The following is a 23,459-nucleotide window of genomic DNA, read 5'->3' as shown; positions in this document are numbered from 1 at the left end:
TCTGAAAATGGCATATTCGTACCATTTGCCCAATCTATGTCGCGCCAAATGTTTGGCACGAATGCCAATATTCCATTTTGCATCATTCATGTTAAATGTTGGTTTTATTAGGATAAATTTCACTTTTATTATACGATTGGTGCGAAAAGCGTTGTGCGGATGCGACGGTGAAGAATCGAAGAAGGTTGGAGATTGTTATCTTATTTATTGCATCCTGCGCACTTGGTATGGATGGAACAAATTTGTTTATTCATTCGACTCGTTCATCACATATGCGGGATAGATCTCAGGCAGCTAGCATGAATGATGGTAATGGCTCCATTCGCACTAATTGTACTAGTCTTTACCCCAACTGATCTTGGTACAGACGACATGGATAAGGCTAATGGTCACATTGGCCCATTCAATTTCTTCAGGTGACACGACAGATCTTGAAAATGATAATACGAATTCTTACAGTTTCGTTCCAGATCTTTTTAGATATAGATTTACATCTCATAATTATCGTAGATCTGGAACTCCTTGAACTATTCGAACTCATAGAAGTCATATTTCACTGTGATCTGGAGAAGATGATGTTGACGGCAACGACGAAGAAAATCGGAGAAAAAGATGGCAACATGAGAAAGAGATTTCGAAAAAAATAAGAAATTGACCGAAGTATATGTTAGTATATTGACGACAGTGTGTCAGAGCAAAGGTTTTAGCAACACGATGGGAAGATTATGACTTCAGAGCGGTGGTGGCGCGACGAAGAACTAGGATTTCGGCGAAAGACGTGAAAGTAAGGAAAATAGATAGATGTTATGTTTTTTTACGTACAATAAAGAAGGGGCGAGAGAAATTCCATCTAAAATACTTAATTTTGGCCATAAATTAAAACTATTTTTTGAGAACAATTATTGATTTTCACTGCTAATACAAAAATGACCTCATCCATTTGTTAAACCAACAACAAAATAGGATCGAGCATTAATTAAAGAAGGAAAAAGGCTCAACTTAAAATTTAATTATACTAAAAAACTGCTTTAATTGGGACCTAGATAAAAACAACTCGCGTAAGTGTTTGGTTAAACTTATTTACAGAATTTATAAGTTACAATAATTTAAAAGTTGTAAAAATGTTTAGATAATTTGAGTATAAAAGTCCGAGAGATAATTTTATTCAACAAAAAAAAGATCTTTATTAAAGAAAGAAAATTGAAGATAAATTAACTGAAATGATTTTATGATGGAAATAATAAATCATAGTTGAATAATATTTACCAAATCATCTCTATTAACACATATACATGTATAATAGACTCCAATGACTAAACAATCAAAAATCGTTTATTATATGCCTTTGGTAATATTCAATAACATCACCAAAAATAATATGTATATATTTTAATAATGCAAATGTTCGTACAGTGCGGATCGTACACATATTCTATTAAGATATTTACTTATACGTATTATAGTAAGTGATTCATACTGTAAAAATTATATTAAAATATGTGAGTGATCTATATTGAACGATATATATCGAACGAATAGATGCAAAGGGCGATTAAAAACATAGCAATCTATACAAACTTTATTGACATAATGAGTCAGTCCAATCTAACTTTAGTGTCCTTAGAAGGCAATTAGCCCTTTTTTTATATATAAAATTATTCAAATTTGCAGTTTCTTATAATAAAAATGTAGTCATAACCTCACAAAAAGAAAACAAGGAAAATTGCTTACCTTTTATTAGTCTTTTGTCTTTATCCCCGACGATATAATTTAAATAAAATTATTGCATTAGTTTTTTTTTTTTAAAACATCTTCTTATATATAGAAAATTCTCTATTTTATCTTATCTATATTATTAAAAATCGTTTGGTTGTATTCCTGATATATGTATATGGAGAGAGAGAGAAAATTTCGGTGAGTAAATTGGGGCATAATTGCAGAGAATACTGTTTAGCACACGCACTGTTACACACACAACACACACACAAACGGAGCTCGCAATCTCGTTTCTCGGGCCATCCATTCACGGATATCAAGGAATTTCTGCCTTTTTCATTTTCCATTTTTAGATTATTTTTTCACCCTCTTTTTTGGCCCCCTTAATTTTTCCATGAGCTATGATTTTTCTCGAATTCCCATTTTCTTTAATGGGCAGTCCTATTTGTTGCTCCCTTTCTACTTTGTAGAGAGAGAAACCAAACCCCTCGATCCCTCTGTTCTAATTCGATCTCATAAATCTGAATCAAACCCATGTGAGCAAATCTTCCAATTCTATGACTTTTCATTGTTATATCGTTGCAAATGATGTGGTTTTCTTGATGATATTTGTTTAATTCGCCCAACTATAGCCTTTAATGCCATAATTCGTTGTTGGGGGTTTGGAAAGTCGTTTTTAGGTGATGGGTTTTCGGTTTCTGGGTTAAATGTGTTCGGGTTTCTGTGTTCTTTCTAGATGAAAAGTTTGAATTTTTCCTCTTCATTTTTTTATTTGTTATTGTTGTGGGAGCTATTGATGTGGAAGGGCCAGTTACAATGTGTGTGGATTGGGATCCATGTTGGATCTATTGTTTATGTTTCCCATGTTTAGTTATCACTTTGTATAGTAATTGTTTTATGTTCTTGCTGTTGTGGTGTTTCTATTTTAATATTGTTTTATAGTTTTGCTGAAAACCTTGGTTGTGGTGCTGCTGTGTTTGTTTAGTCAGCAATTTTTTTATCACTTAATCTGTGTTTCTCTCTGTTTGTTTAAAGGTTTTATATTGGAAAGCAATAAGCACATTGCCTAGGTTTTCAAAAGCTTATCTTTTGAAGAGGGGTCTACTTTGTCTTTCCATGGCTTGAACTTGAGCAGTCATGGATAGCTTCAGTGACGAGGGCGAAGAATCGCGGTTTTTTGACGCCCTCGAGCACATTGCACAAGAGCCTGATGTGGATAATGTCTCATCATCTAAAGATTGGGAATATGAGCTATGGACTAGTATACCTCGAAGTGTTAGGGAGCGCCGCAGCAAATTCATTAAATGGATGCTGAGCCCCGATGCATCTGAGGGAGAGAATTCTGTGGATGCCCGTGATAGTGGTGATGGTGGTTTTTTCATTGGAGATATTTACAGAATTATGGAGGACGATGGGGCTGTGTTGGGAACTTCAGGTATCAAAGATAGTTTCTCTTCTAGCCTCTCTTCTTTGTCTAGTTGGAATGCTGATGATTTGGATATGCCCCATGGAATCGGTTCAAATGATATCAGTAGGACTTGTAATGTTGGAACTGAATTTAGGGTGGTGCAAAATGACAGGCTAGGAGAGGTTTGGGCCGGTGGGTTGGACCAGTTTCAATCATCTGGAAAATTTGAGGCTCAATCCTCTCCCTCAGGTCAGCAACTTGTAAAGAGGGAGATTGAGTTCAATCATGATGCACCTACTTTCATTGATAGATTGATGGATAGGTGGTTGAGTAAATGGCGCTCCATGAGTTGTATGATGAGTGTGAATGTGAAAGATGATAAAGATGATGCGAGATTACATTGTTTCAGCCAAGCTCAGGGGAAAAAGAATCGTAGGGTCAAGGTTCAACATTGTCGGAAAAAGCTAAAAGAACTCTCAGGCCTCTTCACAGGACAAGATATCCAAGCCCACGAGGGGTCAATATTGGCGATGAAATTCAGCCTTGATGGGCAGTACCTAGCAAGCGCTGGTGAAGACAAGATTGTGAGAATATGGCAAGTGGTGGAAGATGAGAGATCAGAAATGATTGACATTCCGGATGCAGATCCATCATGTGTGTACTTCTCGGTGAATCATCTTTCTGAATTGGCACCTCGCATAGCGGAAAAAGATAGATTTGGTAAATCTATGGGGCTGAGAAAGACACCAGACTCTGCCTGTATTGTTTTCCCTCGAAAGGTTTTCCGTATTTTAGAGGAGCCATTGCATGTTTTCCATGGACACAGCGGGGAGATCTTGGATATTTCATGGTCAAAGAATAATGTAGGTGTAATACTTGCAATCAATTTGTAGAATAATATAATTTGGTTTTGGTTAAATGGGAATAAACAGTCTTATTTGTTTCCTTGCAGTGCCTGCTTTCATCATCCGTTGATAAAACTGTTCGCTTGTGGATGGTCGGGGTTGACCATTGTGTCAAGGTCTTCCACCATACAGATTACGGTAAGTACTTGTTGTATGCCTTAATGAAACGAAAAATTTAAAACTAAATCTGGTTTTTTGTTGCTGATTTCCTTGGCTAAAGACCCCACGTAATGCTGTGCAGTAACCTGCGTTCAGTTCAACCCTGTCGATGACGATTACTTCATCAGTGGTTCAATAGATGGAAAGGTCCGAATGTGGAGCATCAGCGGCTCTCAAGTTATTGACTGGACGGAAACAAAGGACATAGTCACTGCTGTTTCGTACCGCCCTGATGCACAGGTCTGTTTTACTGCCCTGTTTATATTACAACTTTATATCTCATAAGCCATATTTGTAATTATTTTAGATTTGCTTGTTAAACAGGGAGGGATCATTGGTTGTATTACAGGGACCTGTCACTTCTTCAATATATCAGGTAACTTTTTATGGAATTCTCGAACTTTCCTCTGTTCTAGCCTTTGTGAATGTCATTTATTTCTATTTCTCTGTTTTGAATTGTGTAAATGTCATTATTCAATTATTATTTGTCTAGTTTTATCTCCAATTATTCTTCATGCTGATTTGTGGCCTTTTCTTTTCAATGATAAATTATGATTTTACTTTAAATTGGACGTGTATTTTGCAGGACATTAATTTCTTTTGTTGCTTGTATCAGATAATCACTTCCAGCTGGAGAGACAGATGTGTTTAGCCGGTAAGAAGAAGTCGCCCTGCAAAAGGATAATTGGCTTTCAGGTTAGTGCCGAATAACTGACTTTACGAGAATATTAGCTTGCTTTATTTATTTATTTGTTAAATTATCGTTTACAATGATGCAGTTCTTACCACACGACCCAGCAAAAATCTTGGTTACTTCTGCTGATTCACAAGTCAGAATTGTAGATGGTGCACTAAATGTGATCGAAAAATACAAAGGTATATACTTTATTCTTTTTGTATTTTTTGTTACAAATTATGTATAGATTCAGGTGCTAGCTACCTGTTTGGCTTTACTCCTGATTTCGGTGAAAATTATTCTTGACCAGTTTCCCAAATTTCTGTAAATTAACTAATCGCTATCCTTGTGGCCAGGCCTTCGCAATACAGGGAACCAGATTTCTGCCTCGTTAACTCCATGCGGAAAGCATATTGTATCAGCATCTGAGGATTCACATATTTATATTTGGAGCTATAATGGTGAGGGAGAATCAACTTTCTCACACCCAAAACTTGTTAGGTCATTCGAATGCTTCTCAGCTGATGCCTCCGTTGCTATAACATGGCCTGGCTTAAAATCTAACACGCTCCGCAACAGCTCAGTTCATTCATTGCCATTCTTTTCATCCACTGGCTTCTCACTAAGCCAAGATTTTCCCATAGACTCCAACTCGAGGGGCTCAGCAACATGGCCGGAGGAAAAGCTTCCTGCACCAAGTCCCCGAGCCATAACATCTTCGATGAGCAAGTCCGAGTACAAGCTCTTCAGGACTTCTTTCCAGAGTTCATCAACTTCTCATGCATGGGGCATGGTTATCGTCACCGCTACCTGGGACGGACGGATTAGGTCATTCCACAATTATGGTCTGCCAATTCCACTTTAACATAAGGCAACATCAGTATTAGAAACTGGATATGATCTCCTTTGAGAGGCGGCTTTTGTATGTGCCTGTGAATTCATTGCACGATGGGCTGGCAAGTAACCCTATCCACTAAATCGCTACGTATTTTGGGGGTATTCGAGGATTGAGAACCATTGGGCCCCGTCCGATGTAAGCACTTATTTGACATCAGGTGGGCAACAACAGCTGGCTGGAGTCAAATATTTGAATTCTTGAAAGGGCACATTGTCAAGAATAGCTGAGGTTTGCCATATCACCTCATCTTTTCGTTGCTTGGCTTAATTATATCGCTGATTCTTTAATTTATTAAGTCTCGGTGGATCTTTATCTGCTGGCCCATCTGAGAAACTATGAGAAAGAAACTATCTCTGCTTGAGATTGATGTGCATTATAGAGGTGCTCGTGGGGCCTCGAATTGTCTCTTCCATACGTTTTTTTCGTGGTGGGACTGTGCTAGAGGAGGGGGTGGTGGCCGGAATCTGTTGTAGGAAAAGTAGTGGGGAATGGTTTCTTTGTGGCTGCATAATTGAGTTTTCATTTGTCTGCCATTTTGATTCTTGATGGAATAGTGAAAGGGATTACTAGGGATGTCAATGGGTGGGTTTTACCCGGACCAGAACCATTAAAATTGTTACGGTTCCGGAACCAGAACCGACCCATTGCTTAATGGATCCACACCGGACCAGACCATTAAGTGAAAAATTAATGGGTGTGGGTAGGTTAATTACCCATGGGTATTATAAGACCCATAGACCCAATAATACCCATTACCAAACTTAAGAAAGCCCATGGTCTCATGACCAAGACCCAGCCACCCCCACCCCCAGCCACCCCCCACCCCCCCTCCAAAAAATTTTTTTTTTTTTTTAATTTTTTTAAAAAAATTTCCTCCCCAATTCCACCCCAGCCCCGCCACCCCCACCCACCCCCCCCCCCCCCCCCCCCCCAATTTTTTTTTTTTAATTTTTAAAAAAAATTTCCTCCTCAATTCCACCCCACCCCAGCCCCGCCACCCCCACCCACACCCAGCCCACCCACCCCCACCCCACCCCCCCTCCAAAATTTTTTTTTTTAATTTTTAAAAAAAAATTCCTCCCAATTCCACCCCAGCCCCGCCACCCCCACCCCCCCTCACCCCCCCCTCCCCCCAATTTTTTTTTTTAATTTTTAAAAAAAATTTCCTCCTCAATTCCACCCCAGCCCCGCCACCCCCACCCACACCCACCCCCCCTCCAATTTTTTTTTAATTTAAAAAAAAAAATTAATTTTTTTTAAATTTAAAAAAATTAAAAAAAAATTGGGTGGGGGTGGCGGGGCTGGGGTGGGGTTGGGGAGGAAAAATTTTTAAAAAAATTAAAAAAAAAATTTTTTGGAGGGGGGGGGGTGGGGGTGGCGGGGCTGGGGTGGAATTGGGGAGGAAATTTTTAAAAAAAAAAAAAAATTTGGAGGGGGGGGTGGGGGGTGGGTGGGGTGGGTGGGGGTGGCGGGGCTGGGGTGGGATTGGGGAGGAAAAATTTTAAAAAAAAATTAAAAAAAAAAAAATTTGAGGGGTGGGTGGGGGGTGGGTGGGGTGGGTGGGGGTGGCGGGGCTGGGGTGGAATTGGGGAGGAAAATTTTTTGAAAAAAAAAAAAAAAAAATTTGGAGGGGGGTGGGGGGGGTGGGGGGTGGGTGGGGGTGGCGGGGCTGTGGTGGGATTGGGGAGGAAAAATTTTAAAAAAAAAAAAAAATGGAGGGGTGGGTGGTGGTGGGTTAGCGGCAAAACAGGTCGGGTCGGACTGGACCCATAACAAACGGGTCGGGTCGGATCTGGACCCGTCAGGTTTAGGGTCTAAATGGGTCGGGTCTAGAACCATAACCAGAACCATTGCTTATAGCTTAACGGGTAATGAACGGTTCTGGTTCTGGTCCGGGTAAAACCCACCCATTGACATCCCTAGGGATTACGAAGCATCCATTTCTGAGACTGACTGCATTCTCTTTGCCCCTTTGCGACTTTAGTGCCGTCTCCCGGAGACTGTTGGATGCGTCTCCAAGAGGCTGGCTCGACAGATTCTACAGCCGGAGGTTGATGCTGCAGCAGTCGGAGTTGTGGATGATGTTAATGCATTGAGATGTTTATATTTATGAGTGTAAAATTAAGGGATTTGATAGTTTAAAAAAGAAAAAGAAAAAAGGAATGGAAAAAAGTTTTGTTGTTTATGGTAACATTTTATGTAAATAGATATTCCGCGTGTATAGTTGGTGCATAATTTCCCAACTTATTCAATTGTTCAGCTTCAATGGAAGTGGTTAATATTATTACAGTATTTGTAACGTTTTGTACGTATTATTTTTCTTTCTCATGCTGAGAAATATAGTTATGTTATACTACTATGTTCGAAGTTTGTTTAACTCTTTATCTGTTTCGGTTTCATATTCAAAACTCGGTGATTATTGATTAACATGCGTCGACATTTAATGAGTAAAAAAAATATTTATTACTTAAAGATGCATGTGATGGTAATCAATACAACCATTAAATAATACAATTACTATAAATAACATTTCCAATTTTGCCATTTTAGAGGATTCTCCAAGTCAATAGTAGCATCATAAAAGGGCAAGGTGCATTGAGTTATCTTTAATTTGTGTGGCTTCTCGTATCTATGTTTTTGTCAATAGAATACATGTTTATTTGTTTCAGATGAGATATGATTATCAAACTATAGTTTCATTCAATCCTATTTGAGATTTAATGAGAGAATCATGCAACATAGTAGGTACATAAGACCGAAAATAATAACTAAATTCATACGTAGAATTCCACTATTCAAAACGCTAAATCAAATAGAGTTTATTAGTGATACTAGTTTTGCTTCCGTGCGATGCACATTAATAATTATTTGGGTTAAGGTGCAGATGAGTTTTTGAGTGATACTAGTTTTGTTCCCGTGCTATGCACAATAATAATTATTTGGGTTAAGGTACAAATGAGTTTTTGAATGATACTAGTTTTGCTCATGTGCTATGCATAGTAATAGTTATATTGGTTAAGCTGTAGATGCACTCCTAAGGTAGAGACCCCTAAGAGTGTTTACTCCCTATTCTCTACATTGGATCAAATAAGCCCCTAAAGTCCAAAAAATAAGCAATTAAACCCAGGCCATAAACGGTCGTTTACCGTCCATTACCTTTTATTTTTTTTAATTTCAGAAATGGGGCCACCTCCGACACCTTCCCGCTTCCGTTGCACCTCACCAACGCCTTCTTCTTCACTCTCTTCTTCTTGGTGGTTTACTTCATGCTCCTCCGGTGGCGCGAGAAGATCCGTAACTCCACTCCTCTCCACGTCGTTACTCTCTCCGACATCGCCGCCGTCTTCACATACGAACAACGATTTTGACCGTTTGATGGTGAAAGAGGAATCACCTAAAATCCCCTGCGTTGTCGCCGCCCCCAAATTCGATGATCTCAAAATTGAGAAAATTGAGGTTACCAACGAAGAAGATGAGGAAATTGTGAACTCGATGGTGGAGGGAAAGATCCCCTCCTATGCTCTAGAATCGAAATTGGGCAATTGTTGTCGTGTCGCCGTCGTCCGCCACGAGGCTTTGCGGTGGATAACCAGAAAGTCTCTGGAAGGGCTTCCTTTAAACGAATTCGATTACGAATTGATACTTAGACAGTGCTGCGAGATGCCGGTCGGATACGTGCAGATTCTAGTGGGGGTTGTCGGCCCGCTGTTGTTGGATGAGCACGAGTACTCGGTGCCCATGGCGACGACGAAGGGCTGCTTGGTCGCGAGCACCAATAAATTATGCAAGGCTATCTACGCCTCTGTAGGCGCCACTAGCTCCCTCTTCAGCGACGCCATTGTAGACAATTAAATTGTCGTCGAATTAAATCGTGCCACGTGTAAATTCATGAATTAAATATTCAATTATATTTTCTATTTTATTAAATGGGATTTTATTCCTAAATTAAATAGATATATAATTAATATTTAACATAAATGAATTAATGGGCTTATAGACACCTAAAGCCCTAAGGCCCATTCATGAAGGCCCAAAGCCCATAAAGCCCACGAAGCCCATCTCTAAAATCTATAAATAGAGGTGTTGGGGTGCTCATTATAACGACTCGAAGGAGCGGAAGATCGAAGAGCATAAAGAATTCTCTCTAGTATCACAAGTTGAAGTGGAAGATTGAGGAGTTCAAAGAATTCTATCAAGTATCAAGTATTCGTCAAGTATCCTTCAAATCTTCAAGATCTTCAAGGCAACATTCAAGTATCCTTCGAATATTCAAGTATTTGAGCATTCAAATCTTCAAGTATCCTTCGAATCTTCAAGTATTTGAGTGTTCAAATCTTCAAGTGTCTTCAAGAATTCTATCAAGTCTTCAAGTATTCTTCAAGTATTTTCAAGTGATCAAACCTTCAAATCTTCAAGTGATCAAGGCGTTCTTACAAATTCCAAGAACGATCTTCCTCAAATCAAATCAACAAAGTCCTAAAGCTTCAAGGCGTTCTTACAAATTCTAAGGACGTTCTTCAAATCAAATCAAATCAAGTTCGAAAGCTTCAAGGCGTTCTTACAAAATTCTAAGGACGTTCTTCTCAAATCAAATCAAGTTCAACGTTCAATCCAAAATCATGACTTAAGTCCTTTGGATTGGCGTCATCAAAACAAGTATTTCAAGAACCTTCGAGCTTGTTCAAGAATCAAATGGAAGAGAAGAATCAGAGGATTAACTAGAGATTACAACCCGCATAAATCTATCTTCATATCTATCAAATTATCTTTGTAACCCATTTTGTATTTTATCAAATTGAAATACAAAAATTTGTGTTTACAAATTTTGGCACGCCCGGTGGGACATCTCTACCTCTCATCTCTACTCTTCACCAAAAATCTTGAACTATGTCTACTCAATCAAATGCAGCTGCTCCAGCTTCATCCAAAGTTTCTTCGGCAAGCGTCGGTATGATAACGCGAAGCAAATCAAAATCGATGCAAGGAGTATCCAAGCCGATCTTTCATCTTCCATCTATCCATGAAGAAGATGACAACTCTAAGAGAAGCTTCACATTCCCCACTGAAAATTATCAACTCCATGCAAGTGTCATGATGACAAACACTTCCACCATGGAGGAACAACTCTTGAACTTGACAAAGATGGTTGAATCTCTAACCAAGCACATCCAAGAGCAAGATGCCCAGATTGCAAAGCTTAAAAGAGAAAAAGGAGATTCAAGCCACGCCAACAACGATAGGGAAGGCGAAGAAAGCGAAGAAGATGGAGAGAATAACGATGAAGAAATCTCCAAAGACAAATCAAAGAGTGATGGAAAAAGGCCTTCAGGAAAAGACATTCTCTTCTCGTCTGGTGGCCTCATTCCCATTGACCAACTCAAAGAGTTCATCGAAGCAACAATGAAGAATAACTCCGATGGAAACTCCAAGTCATCGTTAACCTACTCCAAGCCATATACTCGGCGAATTGACAGTATGAGGATGCCTCTTGGTTATCAGCCCCCTAAATTCCAACAATTTGATGGCCAAGGAAATCCGAGACAACATGTGGCTCATTTCATTGAAACATGCAACAACGCTGGTACTTATGGAGATCATTTGGTCAAACAGTTTGTTCGCTCATTGAAAGGTAATGCCTTTGATTGGTACACCGACTTAGAATCAAACTCAATTGATAGTTGGGAACAACTGGAGCATGAGTTCCTCAACCGCTTCTATAGCACTAGAAGAACTGTCAGCATGGTGGAGCTCACAAGTTCGTGTCAATTCAAAGAAGAGCCAGTCATTGATTACATCAACCGATGGAGAAACCTTTGTCTCAACTGCAAGGACCGATTGTCTGAATCATCTGTCATCGAAATGTGTATTCAAGGGATGCATTGGGGCTTGCAATACATCTTGCGAGGAATCCAGCCAAGAACATTCGAGGAACTAGCCACTAGAGCTCATGATATGGAGTTGAGCATGATGGCAAGCGGGATCGAAGGACCACCAATCCGAGAACCTCGCAAATTCAAGCCAGAATTCAAGAAAGGAAGCAAACCATCCGATGAAACACCAAAGAGAGAATCCATGGCGATTAAGGCAACTTCGGTGAAATTCTTAAAGAGAGAAGCTGGACAAGAAGGCAACCAGAACACTTCACGAGACAATCAGAACTCTTCCCGAGACGTGGGGCAAAGAAGACCTACCTTGAAAGAAATGCAACAAAAACAATATCCATTCTTAGACTCTGATGTTTCAGGAATTTTTGATGACCTGATCAAAGAAAAGCTTATCGAGTTGCCAGAAATGAAGCGACCAAATGAAGCAGGGAGGACAGACGATCCAAGTTACTGCAAATACCATCGTCTGGTTGGGCACCCCATACATGATTGCTTCATCTTTAAAGACAGGGTCATGCGTTTAGCTCGAGAAGGGAAAATATCTCTTGAAGAAGACGCTACTGCTGTAAATATGGTCTCCACCGACTTGAATGACATAATAGAAGGTATTGGAGCTCTGTATGATACATCCAATCAAGTAGATGAAGAACCTGAGCTAAATTTGGATGAAGATGATGATGCATTGGCAATCACATTCTCCAATGAAGACTTGCAGCTTGGATCTGAACCTCATAACAAGCCATTGTTCGTGAGTTGTTATACACAGGAGCAGAAAGTCAATCGAATTCTCATCGATGGAGGCTCAGCGGTCAATATTTTGCCACTAAGGACTTTGAAGCAATTGGGAATCCAAGTAGATGAGCTGTCAAAAAGTCGATTGATGATCCAAGGTTTCAATCATGAAGGGCAAAGAGCTCTTGGAACTATAAGGTTGCGATTGCTGATGCAGGACATGGATTCGACGGCGTTGCTTCATGTTATCGATGCCAAGACGTCCTACAATATGCTTCTGGGTCGACCATGGCTTCATGAAAATGGTGTTGTTCCTTCTACATTGCACCAATGCTTCAAGTACTATCAAAATGGCGCCGTAAGAAAAGTGGTTGGTGATCAAAAGCCGTTTACGGAAGCAGAATCACATTTTGCTGATGCTAAGTTCTATTTGGAAAGAACCAAAGTCTCAATGGTGAAAGATGATACATCACATGACGAGTTGAGATCTTGCCAGGAGAAAAAGAAAGAAGAATCTTTTCTGAAGATGGAAGGATTCACCATGCCTTTAACGAAGATTGATGCCAAGAAGCCAATTCACCAACCATTTGAAGGGTTTGTCCGACCAAAGCAAAGTAGCATCACAGATCATGAAGATCTCTCAAACAAAGAACTCTCAAAGCACTTTGGTCCGAAGGCATATAAACTCCTCGTGAATGCTGGATACAATCCTCAAGAAAGCTCTATGTCAAAGTCTCATTTGGAAAAGACTGATAACGCGGGCCAAAACTCCAAAGCAGGTTTGGGATATACAGCGCAGAGTCCCGTTCGTATCGCCATCAAAAGAGCTGCCACTAACTATACTAGCACCCAACAAACCCTGGAATCGTCAAACATTCAAAGGGTTTCTGTTTTCAGAATGATGGGTAGAAGAGAAGCTCAACGAGTATCTGTCTTTAAAAGACTTGGCAAAGGCAAATCATGGAGACGAAGCAAGACAAAAGGGAGTGATGAACTGCACATAACAGAGAAATTGAGAAGTTTGATCCATCCTCGAATGAAAAGATACACCACTTTGATTATGTCATGTGGGAAAAAAATGAAAGCTCAAATGAAGACCACCATCTTCACACGAGATGCCATAGATCAAGAAGATAGAGAAAGTGTGGCTTCCTCTTACTACACTACTAATAGTGCTAGTAATCCAGTTCCTCTTCCTCATACTACTCAAAGTCAAGTGCGCCGTGAAATTGCAAGTCTCGTTAGAAGTGGCGTTATCACAACAAGCGTTGCAGAGAATATAGCCTTCATACGCCAGAGAAATAAAAGCATAAAGACGTGTTTTGATTGCAAAGATCCTCGCCGAAAAGATGAAGACGTTGTCACAACAAACCATATCACCTCCTGCGAGAAAATGGTCGTTGGAGAAGAGAATTCGCACTTAAGCCCCAAAGAACTGGAAACTCTGGATGAAGATAGACTAGAAGTCCAGCAAAAATTGGAATACTATCAAGCTCTTCCTTCAAGATCCTTCAACAAAGCAGTGCGAGCGCCCTCTTTTCAAATTGGAGACATGGCCCTCGCTGCAAGGAGGCCAATTGTTATCACTCTCAAAGGAAAGTTCTTGAAGTACTACTATCCTTGAAGGGTGGTAGGAGTTGAAGCATGTACATATGTATATAGTTCCAAAAAAAAAAAAAATATATATATATATATATATATATATATATATATAGAAAAGCCAAAAAAATGGAAAGCATAAAAAGCCAAAAAAAAAATAGAAAAGCAGAAAAGCCAAAAAATGAGTCAGATGAAGAAAAGCGACAAAATGGAGTGTATGAAGACAGCTCCTTGACGCACGAGCCTAAACTGCATGTTACTCCTGGCCCGCATGAGTATAAACTGTGCACGGCACCCAATCTCAAACACCCGTTGATCATATGAACTACGTTTTGACTTGATCCTTTTCAAAAAGGGTACGTAGGCAGCTTAGATAATTTCTAGGTTCAGTCATGAATTGTGTTTGACTCTTTTCAATTTATATCATCAAAGTTATGATTTAAGTTGATTATGTGAAGCCGAATATGTCTCAAATTGGGAAGAAAATCAAGCCATCAAAAGAAGCACGAGCATTTGGAGAAGATGTCAAAATATCCATCACAAATCAAATAAGAATCATCAAGAGAGAAATGATAGAAACTGCGGTTTGCACCAATACTAAGTAAATGGGTTTTGATCCTCCAAAGTTCTCTGAGCAGAGATCAAAAGTGACTCTGAAGTCTTCAAAATTCCGCAGCATTTCCTCATCAACATGTGCAACTTTATGTTTGTCAAACTCTCTTTTGAATTCTGGGATTGCACCTCGGACAATATGAAAGGAGGCACTATCTTGCTTGAAGGACAACGTCATCTCTGTTTTCCACCTCTCTATCATAGCAAGCACTTCCTTGATCAAAGCAATTCGGACGATGGCCTCATTCTCCTTGGCTTAAGCATCAAGAAGAAAATACTCAATCTTCTCGAGCCTGCAGAATTCTCCCAACTTCGTGAGATGCCAAACATAACAACAACCTCACTCAAACCAGATTCAAACAATCCCAGGCCTGAGCGCACCCAAAACCTGTCAAAGAATTGAGTCATCTGGCATTGAGGTCGGCTATGCATCGACAAATTCACTTCTCTCCAAGCTAAAGTTGAATCCGCTCGTGGAGTTGAAACACATGTTCGCCAAACATAATAGAACACCATTGAGTCATCTAGCCTGCTCGAATGCGCGCAAAGAGAAAATGTAACCAGCAATCTTCAAAGGTTGGACTCACAATGGCCCAGATCCGAGCGCACCCGAAATCTGATTAAAAGCCGATTGAGCCACCTGAAGTGCAAAGTAAACATCACTCAAATAAGATCTTAGATGGGCTGCTGCCAAATTTTTTTGGATGAACTCTCTGAGGATAGTCTTTAGTTGGGCTGATGGAGATGTCAAGACTGAAAGAAATAATGACAATAGACTCCGAACTTTGCAAATACTCAAAGCATCTCGTTTGGGGCAAAATCTTCCATGAAGTTGGTTAATTCGCCAATCTTGTACATAATACTCCGAACTTTGCAAATACTCAAAACATCTCGTTTGGGGCAAAATCCACCATGAATTTGGTTGATAAGACTACGCCAATCTTGAAGGTCGCTATCACCAAGCTTTCTCTATTGCCAACTGCAAAAAAAAAAAAAAAAAAAAAATGTGAATGGTAATAAATTGGAAGAAGCACAGTGGCTCTCGTCTAGCTGATTGATTCAAAAAAAATTTGGGCCCATACTTTGTTTCCAAAATTGGACCCGATTTATTTGATTTAATTGAAATGGGCTCTTCTTTCTCTCACTAAAACCAAACACCTCTTCTCTCAATATTGTCTGCACTCTCCCAAAACCAATCCCCATACTTCTCCCAAGGAAATCCCCATTTTCTTCTCACAAAATCAAATCCGTAACTCGCACTCCCCTTCTTTTCTTCTCCAGCGAGAATTCGCCGTTCGACGACGATGCCCCGCCGCTTAAGAAATCCGCCAGCGCCGGCTCAGGGCCCATGTATTTGAGCCCCGCCAGCCCGTCCGGCTCGGACTCCAGCCACACCAGCTTCCCCGACGCGCAGAAGACCGTCGACCTCGGCGCCGCGCACATGGGCCTCCACGGCTACGCCGACGCCGTTTCCGCCTACAAAAAAAGGCCTCGAAATCGACCCCAGCAACGATGGCCTGAAATCAGGCCTCGCCGACGCCGAGAACGCTCTGGCCCGGAGCTCGCGGCCCGGGTCTGGGGGAAGTCCCTTCGGAGAGGCTTTCGGGCCGGAGATGTGGGTGAGGCTGGCGAGTGATCCCAGCACGCGGGAGTATCTCCACCAGCCTGATTTCGTGAAGATGATGTAGGATATGCAGAAGAACCCCAACAATTTGAACTTGTATTTGAAGGATCAGCGGATTGTGCAGGACCGGCGGCTGCGGCGAGGGGATGTTCAGCTTCGACGTCTGCCTGCTCAACGAACTGGATTTGACGAGCTTGTGTGTGAGGAAGGATCTCAGCATCTGCTCCCCTTGTGACTTCTCCTCCACCTATGGCAATTCCTCTCCGACAAGAACATAGCCCGGTTGCGAGGCGAGTCGATATGCCTGGAAGGTGTTCGTAAAATTAGAGATAGCAAAGGGGCAACACCGTTGCACTTGGCAGCGCGTCAAAGACGCCCTCAATGTGTTCATATATTGTTGGATAATGGAGCCCTTGTCTGTGCTTCGACTGGTGGATATAGCTTTCCTGGTAGTACTCCTCTTCATTTGGCTGCAAGAGGTGGTTCTCTTGATTGCATCAGAGAATTGCTGGCTTGGGGCGCTGATCGACTCCAAAGAGACGCCTCAGGGCGAATACCATATGTGGTAGCTTCAAGGCATCGCCATGGTGCATGTGCCGCCCTTCTGAACCCTTCGTCAGCAGAGCCTCTTGTTTGGCCATCGCCTTTGAAATTCATCAGTGAACTCAATCAGGAGGCAAAAGCTCTATTAGAACAAGCCTTGATGGAGGCCAACAGAGAAAGAGAAAAAACTATCTTGAAGGGAACTGTTTACTCTCTCCCGTCTCCATCAGCATCCGACTCTGGAATTGATGACAATATATCTGAGGCAAGCGATACAGATCTCTGCTGCATATGCTTCGATCAAGTTTGCACGATTGAGGTTCAAGAATGTGGCCACCAAATGTGTGCACAATGCACGCTTGCCTTGTGCTGCCACAATAAGCCCAAACCAACAACTTCTTGCTCTACTGTGCCGGTTTGCCCCTTCTGCAGGAGCAACATAGTCAAGCTTGTCGTGATTTAGCTCAGAGTCGAGAATGATATTGAGCGTGACCTCACACTCCTCAAAGCCACGCAAGTCTTGGAGGTCGCGCAATTTGAGTGAGGGGAGCAGCAGCTTCAAGAGCCTATTAACAGTTGGCTCGTTTGGCAAGATGAGCCATGGATCAGGCAGGTTTGCTGCTGAGGACGAGCTTCTTGATAAGCCATTGAGCCTTGAGACGTAGATACGGGGATCAAGAACTTCGACTGGGCAAAACAAGCTTCGAATCCGAGGGCCAGGGGTTCCAAAACTGCCATGAAGGAAGGTATACATAGCTTTCTCTGCATCTGCTTTGTAAGATTTCAAGAAAATTGAGCAAAAGCAAGTTTGCAACTTTGCATGTTTTTGAGTAAAGGAGTATTTGCTACTGCTAAGGGAATTGGTGAATGAGGAAGAGTGGCAACATTGTCTGTATTTATAAGCAAACTTCTCACCAAAAATCCTAGCTACCTAATCCTAGCTGCCAGCATACAAAAATGGTGGAGTTCCAGCTGTACACGAAGGAAAGAAACAAAACTCCAGCTGTATCAAAGAGAAAAGCACCCCAGATGTTTCTATAGTTTTCTGTAGAGGCTCCATGGCTCTATTTTTGCAGACTTTGATATGCCTAAAGAGGCAAAGTTGTTGCAAAGAAAAATGGTGGTACAAAAATGGTGGAGTTCTAGCTGTACACGAAAAAAAATGGTGGAGTTCTAGCTGTACACAAAAAAAAATGGTGGAGTTCTAACTGTACAAAAAAAAAAATGGTGGAATACTCTACAGTACATGCAGAAAAAAAAAAAAAAAAAGTAAACTTGAAATGAGAAGTGCCATGTGAAGCTTTCGAAAATGGGCTTAAGGAAAATGTGGTTTGGGCTGATAAGTTTATTAGCCCACATATATTTGTTTTGGACCGAAAATGGTCCCAAATATTAACTAGGGGTGGTAGTTGCACACCTCAAAATGTAATTAAGCAATTAATCTTTAATTGCCAAAAAAAAAAAAATCAATCAAATTCAAAATCAAAATCAAATGAAGAACTCCTAAATACGAGTATAAACTATTTACAAAATTCAAAGAAATTCAAGAACTCCTAAATACGAGTATAAACTATTTAAAATTTCAAAATCCAAATTGAAGAACTCCTAAATACGAGTATAAACTATTTAAAATTTCAAAATCCAAATTGAAGAACTCCTAAATACGAGTATAAACTATTTACAAAATTCAAAGAAATTCAAGAACTCCTAAATACGAGTATAAACTATTTATAAATTCAAAGAAATACAAGAACTCCTAAATACGAGTATAAACTATTTAAAATTTCAAAATCAAATGAAGAACTCCTAAATACGAGTATAAACTATTTACAAAATTCAAAGGAATACAAGAACTCCTAAATACGAGTATAAACTATTTAAAATTTCAAAATCAAATGAAGAACTCCTAAATACGAGTATAAACTATTTACAAAATTCAAAATCAAGAACTCCGCGATAAGAGTTTAAACTATCAAGATATATTTCGAGACTCGTCTATTACCAAAGACGTTTCGTCCATAAACAAGTCTCGATGGGGCAATTTGTAGACAATTAAATTGTCGTCGAATTAAATCGTGCCACGTGTAAATTCATGAATTAAATATTCAATTATATTTTCTATTTTATTAAATGGGATTTTATTCCTAAATTAAATAGATATATAATTAATATTTAACATAAATGAATTAATGGGCTTATAGACACCTAAAGCCCTAAGGCCCATGCATGAAGGCCCAAAGCCCATAAAGCCCACGAAGCCCATCTCTAAAATCTATAAATAGAGGTGTTGGGGTGCTCATTATAACGACTCGAAGGAGCGGAAGATCGAAGAGCATAAAGAATTCTCTCTAGTATCACAAGTTGAAGTGGAAGATTGAGGAGTTCAAAGAATTCTATCAAGTATCAAGTATTCATCAAGTATCCTTCAAATCTTCAAGATCTTCAAGGCAACATTCAAGTATCCTTCGAATATTCAAGTATTTGAGCATTCAAATCTTCAAGTATCCTTCGAATCTTCAAGTATTTGAGTGTTCAAATCTTCAAGTGTCTTCAAGAATTCTATCAAGTCTTCAAGTATTCTTCAAGTATTTTCAAGTGATCAAACCTTCAAATCTTCAAGTGATCAAGGCGTTCTTACAAATTCCAAGAACGATCTTCCTCAAATCAAATCAACAAAGTCCTAAAGCTTCAAGGCGTTCTTACAAATTCTAAGGACGTTCTTCAAATCAAATCAAATCAAGTTCGAAAGCTTCAAAGCGTTCTTACAAAATTCTAAGGACGTTCTTCTCAAATCAAATCAAGTTCAACGTTCAATCCAAAATCATGACTTAAGTCCTTTGGATTGGCGTCATCAAAACAAGTATTTCAAGAACCTTCGAGCTTGTTCAAGAATCAAATGGAAGAGAAGAATCAGAGGATTAACTAGAGATTACAACCCGCATAAATCTATCTTCATATCTATCAAATTATCTTTGTAACCCATTTTGTATTTTATCAAATTGAAATACAAAAATTTGTGTTTACAGCCATGACCAGAGCTCCCTCTGCCAAAAGAGCTCTAGAGTTGAAGCTCTTCCTTGAAAATCCTATTAACTTCGACACCCTTTCAATGGTGTTCAATAGCTCCAGCAGATTCGGGCGACTTCAGAGCATCAAATGCACCGTGGCCGGGAAGAATCTGTACATTCGATTCTCGTGCAGCACGGGGGACGCCATGTGGATGAACATGGTTTCCAAGGACGTTCAGAACACCTTGGACTTCCTCAACAACCAATTCTCCCTGTTGGATTTGTATACTGAAAGCAAGAACGTTTTACGCTTGCATACAATGATTCCTGTGTTCACTATTTTATCTCCTATCTGATTGTGTTCATGATTGCATATGTATGTCATTTATCTCTATATAAGTAGATTATATGGTGATTAACAGATCACAGAAGGTCATATAATTGGAATAAACTTAAGAGATATAAATAGATTACAGCCGAGATGTCTCTAGGATGAGTCATTGGTCTAGGTTGCAGTATAGATGGAAATAGTTTGTCTTGACTATTTGTCTATACTGGTACGTCATAACGCATTGATAGGATCACAGTGAGATGTATTCTTCTATCTGACATAAGTGAAGAATCAAGATTTCGGTGACTTAATAAAATCTTAATACTAATAAGATTTCAGATATATATGTGGATTCGTGTATCACTTTAATTTACTATGGGTGAAAGTTATATATTAACTTGAGTACTCTGTATTTTGGGTGATAGCGGTCAATAAATAAATATATATGTTAAAAGTCCATATATGATCATAAATCTTATCTGTATTAATATTTTGATACTTTTATTTCTAATTATTAAATAATATATATATATATATATACTGAATATTATATGATCATTTTAGACGAAATAAACTAACAAATAAAATTTAAAAATATAATTATATTTTTAAAAATAATAAAGTGATTTTTGACGGGAAAATACAACTTGCTATATTTGGAAGTGACTGCTTATATATATAGATTCGTAGTCGATTTTAGAGTAAACATTGACAGAGAGAGGTTAGGTTGCCACTTGCTGAAAGATAACTCAAAGGCATACTCTGTTTAATATTTTGGAAGCATTACAAGAGATAGAAATGCTGCCAAATTAAAGAGTAGCAAAATACAACAAATTGAAGTGAAGTGTCATTTATACATTCATACACAAGACAACCAAGACACTGAGATTATTGGATCTCACAATATAAGGTGATGGGAGAAAATGGAAACATGGAGATGTAAAGAGCACATGTGAACTCTGTCGAACCATGTAGTAAATATTATTCAAGTGTAAGAGTAAAAACATCCAACACAAAACAGTGACAAAAACACCAGCTTTCATTGGGCTTCGATACATGTCCAGACTCCAGACTTCTCCACATGTATACAGGCTAACCAAGAAGCCCTGGATTTAAATGTGCGAAAATGACTTCAGACGACGTCTTATTCTCCAGAAACCAGATCGAAAACACATTCACCCACAAAATTATAAGCACCAAAAACAAGGAAAAAAAAAAGAAGGAACTGAAGAAAGCCATCCATCCACACCATGCATCTCCTATGTTCGGTCATGTGTTAGTTGTCAAGATTTAAATAGATTGAGCAACAAGTACCCAGACATTATCAATATAGGCATAAAGAAGAACAAAGTCATTCTTGTATATAAACACTCAGTATGCATGGTTGATCTATCGACCTCATGAAGAAGCTTTAGAAAAAACTAGATAACACTTCAATATGCTAAATGAATCTTCCACACGTCAATTTTGTGAGGAAAGCCTACTCCCATTACTAAGCAACAATTTCCTGATGGGGGATCTGTATCAACATCCAAATTATATTCCTGAAGCAAACCTTATCTTTTAAACAATATTTTATTTGGTTTAGCGGAATTTTCATGATTTAAGCATGGTCACTGGAAAGATCTAGGCAATGGAACTTCATTTTTAAACTAAAACAAAGCATTAATTCCCACTAGTGCAATGTAAGTTCAAAGATCATGGACATCTGCATTTGACATATCCATCATCCATGTATAGTTAAAGTAGACACTAATACTTTAGATAAGAGTTGTGTACTTCCCAACAAGCAAAAGCAAGCGTTCCAAACAACTCAAGTAGCTACCACGAGAAGTCAAATTTTGAACTTATCTTCCTTCTAAGAAACCAATCTCCAGTCTCTTGGAACTTAGAGGTAACCTTTCTTGATATACTGTGCCAAGTGCTTAATGTACTTCATTCACAGTCTGCACTAACTAAAGTGTATGCTCCCTGTATCCATCAATTTTGTACAATCTATGAGAATAACATAATCCCAATATGGTAGCTGCAGAGTCAATAACTCTAGCAACCAGGTATCACTGTGATCTCGATCACAGTGATACTATGCCTACATACTTCAAAACCTATCCTTATGCTCGGATCCTATTGAATGAATCTATGAACAAATGCCGATGGGATCAATTAATGAATATCAAATACAAGTCGCATACTATATCTATAATGATTTGAATTGCAACCTAGCATTTTATTAGCCAAATATAACGTACTGTTATAGCATTTCGTTTCTTAGATTAACGATATTTTAAACACCCATATATATATTTTCTCCCCTTCTCTTTATTTCATAAGTATCATATACTCCAAAATGTACAAGTTCAGGGCCTATTAGACAGGATAAGATAAAGTAGAAACCTTGAACAAAAAGTCAAGGAACACTATTGATAACTCTGGACCAATCTAAAGGAACATACAAAAACTCCCTTAGTTACAAATAACTCAAATGCTCAAATTTTTATAGTAACTGGAAATCAGAAAATTCAGACATTCGACCGTTCAACTGAAAAGTAAGGATATATAGATTTTACTAATCAATGGGGCAACTTCAGGCATGGATCACATACTAGAATGCTTTACATTAGTAAAATCACAATTTGATACTAGATACCGTCAATAACAAACTTCACTTCTTCAATCCCACAAACATTTCTCTAATTTCCGCAATAAATTCCAAATTTCAATGATTAACACAACAAAATACCCAAATACATCAAATCAAAACATGAGGGGGCAGAAAAAATGCAATCGTTTACCGATCATCTAGAAAATGGTCATCGTCGAGGCGATCAGACCGGCAGATTCTCAACGGCGGTGGGAGGGTTTTTCAAATTGACAACGGGATTATTGGGGGCGGCGAAAGAAGAAGTGGTGGAACTGAAGGAAGGGTAGGAGGTAAGCATGAGGGGGCGATCTTTGGCCTCCTCCTCTTCATCGTCGTCGTCGGTGTCGAAAGTGGTTAGGTTGACGCAGGAGCAGCGCTCGAGAGAGGCGAAGAACGCCGCCGCGACGCTCATGCCGACCCACCGCGCGAGGCCGTCGACTTTGTCGTAGTATGACCCGTTCTCATTCTCCATTGATTCTTCAAATTTTGTCGTTGAATTCGATGGGTTGGATTGTTGATCGATCGGTGGAATTGAGGGAGCTGGATTTAGAGCAAGAGGAATTTACCAAAATTAGGTTTTGATTACAAATTTGAAATCTCCGACTCCGACTCCGACTTAGTCAAGTAGCCTTTTCTTATTTCTTTTTTTCTTTTTATTCTTTATTGCTTTTCATTTTTCATTTTCACTTTTTTATTTGGAAATATAATAGTCACACACTAAT

General features: G+C 39.4%; 1 protein-coding gene and 2 pseudogenes across 2 annotated transcripts; all 3 read left to right on the top strand.

Annotated features, from left to right (window-relative positions):
* The first annotated feature begins 1,791 nt into the window (after nucleotides 1–1,791).
* On the top strand, nucleotides 1,792–6,331 carry LOC131014688 (uncharacterized). 2 transcript variants are annotated; one of them, XM_057942740.1, is made up of 8 exons: nucleotides 1,792–1,914; nucleotides 2,752–3,987; nucleotides 4,077–4,167; nucleotides 4,271–4,428; nucleotides 4,513–4,564; nucleotides 4,805–4,884; nucleotides 4,968–5,064; nucleotides 5,221–6,331. In XM_057942740.1, the coding sequence occupies exons 2-8, from the start codon at nucleotides 2,854–2,856 to the stop codon at nucleotides 5,727–5,729; spliced, it is 2,121 nt and encodes a 706-aa protein (XP_057798723.1). In that variant the 5' UTR covers nucleotides 1,792–1,914; nucleotides 2,752–2,853; the 3' UTR covers nucleotides 5,730–6,331. The 2 variants fall into 2 exon arrangements, with proteins under 2 accessions (XP_057798723.1, XP_057798722.1); XM_057942739.1 differs by having other exon boundaries at nucleotides 1,874–2,252.
* A 2,589-nt stretch (nucleotides 6,332–8,920) lies between these two features.
* On the top strand, nucleotides 8,921–21,726 carry LOC131019054 (3-hydroxy-3-methylglutaryl-coenzyme A reductase-like; annotated as a pseudogene).
* On the top strand, nucleotides 16,282–17,504 carry LOC131019200 (putative E3 ubiquitin-protein ligase XBAT31; annotated as a pseudogene).
* Nucleotides 21,727–23,459: the final 1,733 nt, after the last annotated feature.

This window comes from Salvia miltiorrhiza, chromosome 3 (genome assembly GCF_028751815.1).
Source record: "Salvia miltiorrhiza cultivar Shanhuang (shh) chromosome 3, IMPLAD_Smil_shh, whole genome shotgun sequence".
Lineage (NCBI taxonomy): Eukaryota > Viridiplantae > Streptophyta > Magnoliopsida > Lamiales > Lamiaceae > Salvia > Salvia miltiorrhiza.
Note: the sequence above shows the minus strand (reverse complement) of the source record. Positions and strands in the feature narration are given on the sequence as shown.